Source organism: Musa acuminata, unplaced genomic scaffold (genome assembly GCF_036884655.1).
Source record: "Musa acuminata AAA Group cultivar baxijiao unplaced genomic scaffold, Cavendish_Baxijiao_AAA HiC_scaffold_1113, whole genome shotgun sequence".
NCBI classification, from domain to species: Eukaryota; Viridiplantae; Streptophyta; class Magnoliopsida; order Zingiberales; family Musaceae; genus Musa; species Musa acuminata.
Window position 1 is genome coordinate 26,709 of NW_027021326.1, and position 10,553 is coordinate 37,261.

The window sequence follows — 10,553 nt, forward strand, 5'->3', positions numbered from 1 at the left end:
TCTAGTCCCTCACGGGACACATTCATGTGTATCGCATTGCCATGAACTATTCCACCACGATCCGCTGCACCATGTCGCCTCCTAGTGACATCTCCATTGCATTATGATCCTTGTGGGATGAACTCGAATTGTGATCCCTCCATGTGTGGCCTCTGCCAATACATTGCAGGATTTCTTTCACCTTCGATTTTGTTCGCTTCTTTGACAATCGATCTTCATTCACCCACTCTTGGGTCACACCTAGATGAAGCACCGCTCTAGGACAGTTCATCACCTAGTAGCTCCCGAAGTTCCCCGACTTCGCTGCAATTAGTACACCATTGTCTGGATCCTGGGCCTTTGCCCCTACCAGCACAATCTTCGCTGCGCACCGCTTCCTTCATGGCAACATTGTGGCATATTCTTTAAGAGTACCCACCTTCGCATCCTCTTACCCCGTGCCAAGGCTTTCTGAACCCAACTTCGCCTCCGCAAGTTGAGTCGCCTTAGTTCCTCCATCAAATGCTTCTCCAAGATAAGATACATGTGCCCAGAAGCTCCCTTCATCTTTGGCACCATGCAAGATAAATTTGCTCCGTCAAAATGAAAGACCCATGGAACAACTTGATCATACTCTTGCCTCTGCAAGAGTTCATGTCCTTGACCTCTGTCTAAGGAAAGCAATGTGCCTCCGCTTCATGTTCTATCTTCTATGCTAACTCCCTTCATACGGCTTGGGTACTTCGCAAAGTTACACTCAAGTTGCTCCGCTCCTCATTTTTGCATTAAGTTGATGGTGGCACTTGCACCCACCATTCCATGGATCAACCCTTCCTTAAGTCCGATCTCAATATCAACTCCAAGTGTGCCTTCATTTATGTTGCTTTGGGTCACTCCCCCACTTGATCTCACAATGTATCCACCAATGCATTCTCTCAAGTGATATCATTCAACAACTCATCGTTGCTTACTCGGTCTATTGAGTTTCGTGGAGTTGTTGTTTGTTGAGGTACTCCTCCTCAACATGTGCGGTCTGTTGCACATGATTCTCTCTCCAGAGAGCTGAAACTTATCCCTCCTGGATATCTATCCTGTTGGAGCAATATCTCTCTTCATTTCGGAGACCACCATCCCCTTGGACTACTCCGATCTGCTGAACAAACTGTGCATTATTCTGCCTCCTACAAACGCACTTGTTAGATTGCAACTCCATGTCAATACAGTCCCTTGCTACACCACTCAAGGCCTAGCAATATGCTGAACTCATTGCACACTTCAGCCTCCTACGGACGTATCCTTCACATGACGAAGAGAAAATTTCAATGTTCCATAGCGCCGAGTTTCGATCGCCTTGGGATGGCCACGAATATTCCATCGTCCGCATACAAGCCCATGCATGAGTACCAAATTCTTCGAGTTAGCAATTCCCCTGACCTCTGTGAGCTTTGCACAACTCTTTCGATCGCTGAGCAACTCATTCCACCTTACATTGTCTCATCCTTTACCAAGCTTCTCGCTTGCCTTGAGCACTATCAAGTATAATTGTCAACGTCGAGTCGTAGCTCGAACTTAGCCATCTCAACCTTTGTGCGCTTTGAATTCTTCCAAGCTTGCTTGTTCTCGTGGTGCCTCTTGCGCGAAGGGTTCATTCCTTTGAATGTCAATCACAGATGTTCGCCCCTCCGAGCGACTCCTTTCCCTACATCATGTCTGTTTTCCCCCTCAAACGATCGCGCGTGTGCTGATTGCCCTCAACACAACCCCGCTAGGTCCCCCACGTTTGCACGTCAAGTGTTTCTATAAGTGCTTGTCCCACTCTAATACCATCTGTCACGAACTTAGCTAGTTTTGCCTAAATCATGCGACACCCTTGCATATCCTTCCACAAAAGTCATCCTCCCCAAAGCCTCTCATGGTCCCTAAAGACCCACAAAAGAGAGAACGAGATAGAAAAACGCCTCATTCGAAATCCACAAGCAAATATTTCCAAAAACACTTCATAAACAATATAAATTACAAACAGACTTTATAAGCTCTGAACAGTTACACAACAAAGGGTCAAAATGATCCATTATAGGTCAATAATCTCTCACAAGTGTCCACATAATACAACCTCTATTTACAAGCCTAAAACGACTATCAAACCTAACTAAAATGAAACTATTAAACCTTCGACCGTCTCTCTATATGCTATGCAAAGCATGAACATACCAAAAGAGACGAATATATATAAGCATTACATCATACATCCTGTTTAAAAGTTTATCCGTGACAAAGCAACAACCAAAAACTATGTAAATGTTCCATTTTCAAGAATGTATTATATCTCAAAACAAATTCCTCCAAATGAGTCTGTCTTGTACTAGATAATAATACACCGTAATTGAAGATTATTACAGACCATTAGCCAACAAATCCAAAACTTAGGCCCAGTACAGAAGAATCGTAATGAAATGCTAGAACATGATGCATAGGCTTAGATTCTTTAGCTTTGACCGTAAACCAATTCAGGAGTATCTAGGTAGTTTCAAAATGATCTTTCCAAAATCCAGGTTCTAACTGATATTGGGAAAACGATATTGGCTCTAGTTCAATTCTAGTTCTGAAAAGCAAGAGAGAGATAAGATAAACACGTAAGGTTTCTTTACCAGATGTGGAAAATACCGCAAGGGTTTCACAGGGCGGGCCATCTGAAAGTTGTTTCGAAGTATTGGAAGAAGACTTGGGGAGGTGCAGTGATCGGGAAACCGGAGAAAGGGTTTCAAAGGTCAGGAGGAGGAAGATTTTGGGAGGACATGGCCGACGGAGAGAGCAAGGAGGCCTGTTCTCCGATCATAGCAGCGAGCCCGATCTACAATTTGGTCGGCCAGGAAATTTGGATACGAAATTCCTGGGGATTCTGTACTAAATAAGGAAAATCTTATCAGAGAGAGCACCATGGAAGAAGGGTTTCAAGAAGATTTGCGGAGGTCATGACAGACTCAGAGAGGGCGAACCAGGAGCAATCAGGCGCCAGCCCTGATCTGGCCATTGATCAGAAGGGAAATTTCAATCCAGGACTTGAAAAGGGTTCTTCACCAAATCTTGAAAATGGTGCAAAAAGCGGCCTCGCAGAAAGGTTTTCAACGGAATTAGAAGAGGAAGATCTGGAGAGGTCATATGGAACTGGGGACGGCGAGACAGGAGGGTGGCTCCGCCCATCAAGGCGGTATGCGTCCCGATCTATCCAGCGTGGACGATCTGGAAACTTCGATCCAAAATATACGGAAATATTCGCCAAGCCTGGAAGATCTTACGGGGGATGATGAAAGCGGGCCATCAGAAAAGGGTCTGAAAGCATCGTTGGAGGAAGGTTCGGGGAGGCCATGGCGTAATATGAGAGGACGGCCCCCTCGACACAGCGGCACCCGCCCCGATCTAGTCATTGGGGCGGCCGACTGAAGGGGGTCTTTACAAGATCTGAAAAATCTCACCTAGGGCGCAGAGAGCGGACCATCCGAATAAGGTCACAATGCGTCGGAGGAAGAAGATCCCGGAAGTTCGTGAGCGGCTCAGGGAGGGCCGAGCGGGAGCCATTCGCCGTTTGCTTCTAGGCCGGTTTCTTTCCTTGGGTGGCTTCCGATAAAAACCGACCCACGGAGGAAGGGGATCGCGACGGAGAGGAGGGGTAAAGCGGGGCTTGCAAAAGGACAGCCGGCGGTCCGATCGCGCGGAGGGGGCATAGAAAGGCAGCGGGAGGGGAGGGAAAGGGGAAGGGGAGGGAAAGGGGAAGGGGAAGCCCTTCGGGCGCTCGATTCTTTCTTGGAGCACGAAACGTGGGAGGCGAGAAGCCGGGAGATGTAACAAACCCGTATTCAAACCCCGAAGCCTTGAGGGGAGCGGGAAACCCTTCCGCCCCTCTTTGTAGGAAACCCCCATCAGGAGATCTTAAATTTCTCGTAGTCTAATTTGTTACATGCAATATAGAAGGCGTTTCCCGTGAAACGATAGCTATTTGAATGGGCTTGGGCCAATAATGGGCCTTTAATCATCAGTGCATGGAAGTTGGAACCCTTGACAATGACCGTGTCAAATATTCCATGTATGAGATCGGATTTGGATCCCAAATGACCGCTGTAAGATCATTCAAAGGCATTCAAAATAGACATAACCAAACACGTTAGGCAGGTTCGGATCCCTATGATCAAATTGTATTGTCTCTCGGGAGCCATGACCACCAGATATAGATTCACGTTTCCAGGGGAGGGAGGGGCGCCCTGCACTGCCCATTCTTTATTCCACAGGAGAGGATAGAATCGTGGCGCAAATATATGCAAGTAAGATATGAAACGCGATTCTCGCTGGTTCTGCGTTATCGATGAATTATCATCTTAAGTTCCTCCCATATGTAAGGGAGAACCACCCACGTATTGAATCAGTATTTGGACTTGGGGAGTTATCTTTTTTTTTTTTTCTTTAAGCATATATTACTTATCCCAAATTCACACATGATTGATACCGGAGGTAATGCATAATGAATTTAGGAAGAAAGTCGATACTAGAAAAGGAATGAACTCATAAAATCAAAAATAAATACAGAAAAATCACCACAAGACTCACCACTCAAGGATGCATCCAAGAGATACAAAGTTTAAGAGAGCATTCCAAGAGAGCTTGTGCTCGTATCATCAGTTTTTAAAATTATTTCTAACTCATAAATACCAAAATAAGTATTAGTATATGAAACAATCATTCAGAATTTGAAATTAAGTGTTCTATAGTTAGGAACTAACTTCTTTAATTTATTCCTTAATTATTAAGAAAAGTACCTTGAAACAGTTATAATTTTATCCAAAAAATATGCTCATGAGTTATCATATTTGAATGATCGAGTTAAAAACTATGAGACAATATTATAGGCCGAAAAATATACTATAGCATCAGCAAAATTCATATAAGCAGATTGTAACAAATTAAGCACTTCCGTGTCAATGATTATGATCAGTCCAATAAGAGCATGTATATTTACTTTTCGTAATTGATCGAAAGAGTGATAATCATAAGAATGAATGTAAAATGACTCATCATATATATTCTCAATATACTAATTCAATACTTTAGAAAATATAAATCTAAAATCAATTTAAGTATTAGAGAAAAAATATTTAGAATATCTCTAACACAGTTCTATAGGATTCTAAATCTACAAAGCCGAATGAGTATACCGATGAAGATCGAACTGTGATAGATATAAGCTTTGAACCAATATCCAATTTCAATAATTAATTTTTAATTTAACAATTTGACTTTGACTCCTCACGAAAGAGCATTGATAAACATATTTAATTTTACACCGTACGAAAAGTAGGGTAACCATGGAGATTCCAAAAGAATCAGAAGAGCCATCTCGAATCTTGACAAACAAATTGGGTCCACTAATGGCATCCTCGTCAGAGTGTGTTGGATGCTGCGTGCTTGGCCTTCAATAATTGCTCGATCAAGCCTTCCTTTTTATTTTGGGAAGTGATCGTTTATTTATGTCGTTTCAGAAAAATATGGAAATGTGTTGATTCCGAGAGAAAATTAGGAGATTCTCCAGCGATATTTCCGGCAGAGCTGTCCTTTGCTCTGTCTCTATCTATGCCGTCAGCCTTCACTAGTCCTTCTTAAACGCCACCACGCCCCCCACTTCGTTTCCACATAGAGCTTAGGTCGAAAAGGACAATGGAGTCCACTTCCTTCATCCGCTTCCTCTTCCTCATCCTCGCCGCCGTCGTCCTCCTACTGTTCACCCGCTCATGGATCCATCTCCCCTCCCCCGCCGCCGATGAGCTTGATTTACTTGATTGCAACCGCTTCTCCTCTTGGTGCACCTCCAAGAATCGCATCCAAACCAAGCAGACCACACCTTCCTCTTCCTCATCCACAACTCGGTCCGCCTCCTCCTCTGCCGCTGTTCGTGACCACTCCGACGACGTCCCGCGCCACCCCCTCGACCCGCTGACGTTGCGAGAAATCTCCGCCGCCCGGTCCATCCTCCTTTCCCAGCCTCCCTTCTCCTCCTCCCCATCCTCCGTCATCTTTCACACCCTCACCCTCTCGGAGCCCGATAAGTCCTCCGTCGAGGCGTGGTCGAAAGGTTCTCCTCTCCCCGCTCGCCGCGCCTCGGTAGTGGCGCGCTTCAAGGGCGAGTCCTACGCGCTTACCGTCGACCTCGCCTCCGGCGCCCTGACCACCCTCCCCATCCCGGCCTCCGGGTTCCCCACCATGACCATCGAGGACATGTCGTCCTCGACGTGGGCGCCGCTGTCGGACGCGGCGTTCAACAGCACCGTCCTCGCCAGAGGCGTGCGCCTCTCGGACGTGGCCTGCCTCCCCATCTCTCCCGGCTGGTACGGTGAGAAGGAGGAAGGCCGGCGGCTGATCAAGGTGCAGTGCTACTCGGCGGAGGGCACGGCCAACTTCTACATGCGGCCTATTGAGGGCCTAACCGTCCTCCTCGACATGGATACCAAGGAGGTGGTGAGCATCTCCGAACAGGGGCGGGGCATCCCGATCCCCAAGTCGGCCGGCACCGAGTACCGGTACGAGGCGGTGGCGGGATTTAACGATGACCCGCCGCGGCTGGGGCTGAAGCCGATATCGATCGAGCAGCCGGCGGGGCCAAGCTTCGAGGTGGAGGAGGGGGGGCACATGGTGCGGTGGGCCGGGTGGGAGTTCCACCTCAAGGCGGACGCGCGGGCCGGGGTGGTGGTGTCGCGAGTTCGGGCGAGGGACCCGGACACCGGAGAGTGGCGGGGCGTCATGCACAAGGGCTTCGTGTCGGAGCTCTTCGTGCCGTACATGGACCCGACTGACGCCTGGTACTTCAAGACCTACATGGACGCCGGCGAATACGGGTTCGGCCTGCAGGCGATGCCGCTCGTGCCGCTCAACGACTGCCCCCGGAACGCGCACTACATGGATGGCGTGTTCGCCGCCGCCGACGGCCGGCCCTACGTCAGGGAGAACATGGTATGCATCTTCGAGCGGTATGCGGGCGACATCGCGTGGCGCCACTCCGAGAGTCCGATCACTGGCATGGATGTAAGCTCACAGAAGACACAATCCAAAGGCGGTCACGCCAATCTGATCGAATGAAATGCATCATTAGTGTGACTTGTGAGCAGATACGGGAGGCGAGGCCGAAGGTGACGCTCATGGCGAGGATGGCAGCGTCAGTGGCGAACTACGACTACATCATCGACTGGGAGTTCCAAACAGATGGGCTGATCCGTGTCAAGGTTTGCGTTCATGCACTCAGATCTTTTTGCTCATTTGTTCCTTTCTTCCCTCTGTTCTTCCTCTTTACGTTAGCAAGTGGCAACGTAATTCGTCTGACATAGGACATAGGACATGTTGATGGCAGGAGCCAACGACATAAGTTGACTGCATCCAACGCTTCTAGCCCGCAATTGTTGGATTTCACTAATGCAAAAAATCTTAGGCTTCCTGTCCTCGTCAGCTCCTCATCTAGGAAGTCTTGATCGCAAGGCTTCAACCGATGCCTGCATCGGAAGACAACATACAAAGATCATAGCTGTAGATTCTTCTTGTACAAATAGATGCAGAGACGTGCTCTGTTTGGTGATGCTATTTACGAGCGTATGCTTCGGCGGCGGCACTGCTTGCTCTGTTTCTTAGACGTATTGCTCTCCGGCATATTGACACCATGAGAGTCTTAGTTTCGCGATGCATTGTGTTCTGTGCTTGAAATGAAACAAGCAGGTTGGGCTCAGCGGCATTCTCATGGTGAAAGGAACCCCGTTCTCGCACCTGAACCAATTCCCGCAGAACGAGGACATGTACGGCACCATCCTGTCGGAGAACGTGATCGGCGTCATCCACGACCACTACATCACCTTCCACCTCGACCTGGACGTCGACGGCGCCAACAACTCCTTCGTCAAGGTCAAGATGGCGAGAGAGGACGCCAACCCCGGGGAGTCGCCGAGGACGAGCTACATCAAGGCCACTAGGCAGGTCGCCAAGACCGAGAAGGACGCGCAGATCAAGATGAAGCTGTACGAGCCATCGGAGTTCCATGTGATCAATCCGTCCAAGACCACGAGGGTCGGCAACCCCGTCGGCTATAAGGTGGTGCCCGCTGCCACGGCGGCCAGCCTGCTCGACCACGACGATCCCCCGCAGCGAAGAGGCGCATTCACCAACAACCAGGTGATGAGGACCGTGTTTACCATGAGAACTCACAGCTTCACTTCCACGCTCGCACTGACGCCTCCTTTGGATGCTAGATATGGGTGACACCGTACAACGAGAGCGAGGAATGGGCGGGCGGGCTGTTCGTGTACCAGAGCAAAGGGGAGGACACACTGGCTGTTTGGTCTGAGAGGTAAGGAACGATGCTGCAGTACTGATGTAACGGTGAGTTGTGGGTGCTCTTCGTCTCCGAGTGAAGTGACCATGAGAGGCTGTGATGTGCAGGGACAGGGCCATCGAGAACAGGGACATCGTGCTGTGGTACACGTTGGGATTCCACCACATCCCTTGCCAGGAAGATTACCCGATCATGCCGACCGTGTCCGCCAGCTTCGACCTCAAGCCGGTGAACTTCTTCGAGAGCAATCCGATCCTGAGCGCGCCGCCAAACTTCGAGAAGGACCTCCCCGTGTGCGTGGCTGCAGCAGCATCCGCCTGAGGGCGCTCGTGCTTCCGGGGTGGGCGGTGGAGTGTTACGTGTATAGGGTGCTCTGTATTGTGTGCTTGATGGAATGGAACAGCGGGTGTTGGGATTTCCATGTCCACAAAACCTTCTCATGGCCTGTACTGTTAAGCTGCTCTTCTGTCGCATGCCATGTTCCTCCTTCGCAGACTCTTGATTTCTTCCGCTGACAAGGATCTAACGAGAGTTGGATCTAAGGTGTTGCATTGCATGATGTAAAGAGGCACTGCGAGCAGCAATAAATAATGGTTTGGTGGTGTGGAAGCACTTCGGTGTCCGACGTCATCGCCTGTGCTCCTTTCCACTCGCACAGAATTCAGTGATGGCATGCGCTGATGATTGAGACCAGCAACATCCTACATCTTTAGATGCATATTGCCATTTCATTTCACTGTAAGATAGCGAATCCACTGGGCATTCCACTAAAATAGTGACAAGATGTCATACGACTTTCATTCATGAGGTACACGGCAGTATTCAGAACTGTTCCAATCCCACGCATGGTATCTTCTTTATTAATCAAAATAAAATGTTCCACGTAGTGTGGTCTTTGTTGGGCAAAAAACATGATTGTGGAAATGAAAAATGAGGATCATGATTCATGTCCTGTGTCATCACCATTCAGAATAGCAAGAAAGAAAGTTTGAATCAAGGTGATGGGTGATCATGATCATTATTTCTCATTTCAGATCTAGATTATACTGGAACATTGGAATATATAATAGCGCCATTATTTTTATAATCACTGAATAGTTTGTGATGTGATACAATCATTTTGGTAAATATTTTAGTTAACTATCGGAAGGAATCTTAATTAAATTTAATTTTTTTAATCAGGGATTTAGGTAAGATGATTTAGTTTTAAATAAAGATTTAAGTATAAATAAATAAATAATTAAGATTTATTCTTATAAATATACATCGAGTATCAAAAATTTGAAGAAATAAATCAATAGGACGTGACGAGCAAAAGGGAGGACAAGGCTTTAATTGGACGAAAGCCGAGTAGCCATTTAGATCCATTATTACTAAAGAAACTACACTTGCCAAAAGAAATTGACTATACCAAAGAAACTGCAATTGCCCAAAAACAAAACAAATTCTGATGCAACAATACTAACACATCAAGTCATGAACTGACAACAGAAAAAATAAAGAGATAAACACTAATAGAAGTCCCTAATGGTAGCGAGATAGAACAATCAAGGGAAATGTCTTTAGTGATGTGATAAAAAAAATTATATAGTAAAATTAAATAAAAATTATAATCAAATAGGATACCAAGATTTACATTCAAAAACCTCTCCAACACGAACGGTAAAAACCATGAGATAAATAAGAAAAAAATTAATATAACAATAATGAATGTACACATCTCGGAGTTTCTTGTTTAAAACTCAAATAACAATCACAAGAGAATAATTAGGATACAAGGATTATGTTAGTGTGTACAATATCTAAAATCTCTCCAAGTGATTACAACAAGAATCGACTATAAATCTGATCTAACATGAAGTGATAATACTGTATGGATGATCGAGAACAACCTCTTCGTTGTCCTCGTCTTCTTCTATTTTCTTTCTCTCTTGTTCTTCTATCCTCAATTGCCATTGTGCTTCTTCCTTTTTCATAATCACCACTACCTTCTTTTTCTATCCTTATTCGTCACACCTTTAGATTAAAAGAAAAAAGAGTTTAAGTTAAAATAGGCTATGAATTATTAAAATCTACTATGGATTGAATAATAGACTATCTGCCCAATATTTAGCACTCTTATTAAGTAAGAGAACAAATATCCTATTAAACAAGACAAACAAGCATAGGTGTAATGCTTGAGAAATTTGAGATATTTTTTAGATTCCTTACTTAATTT

The 10,553-nt window shown here is 46.3% G+C and overlaps 1 protein-coding gene across 1 annotated transcript; it reads left to right on the forward strand.

Moving 5' to 3' along the window:
• Window positions 1-5,639: 5,639 nt before the first annotated feature.
• On the forward strand, window positions 5,640-8,947 carry LOC135666626 (amine oxidase [copper-containing] gamma 2-like). The gene is made up of 5 exons (XM_065178225.1): window positions 5,640-7,044; window positions 7,128-7,241; window positions 7,726-8,175; window positions 8,253-8,350; window positions 8,443-8,947. The coding sequence occupies exons 1-5, from the start codon at window positions 5,683-5,685 to the stop codon at window positions 8,654-8,656; spliced, it is 2,238 nt and encodes a 745-aa protein (XP_065034297.1). The 5' UTR covers window positions 5,640-5,682; the 3' UTR covers window positions 8,657-8,947.
• Window positions 8,948-10,553: the final 1,606 nt, after the last annotated feature.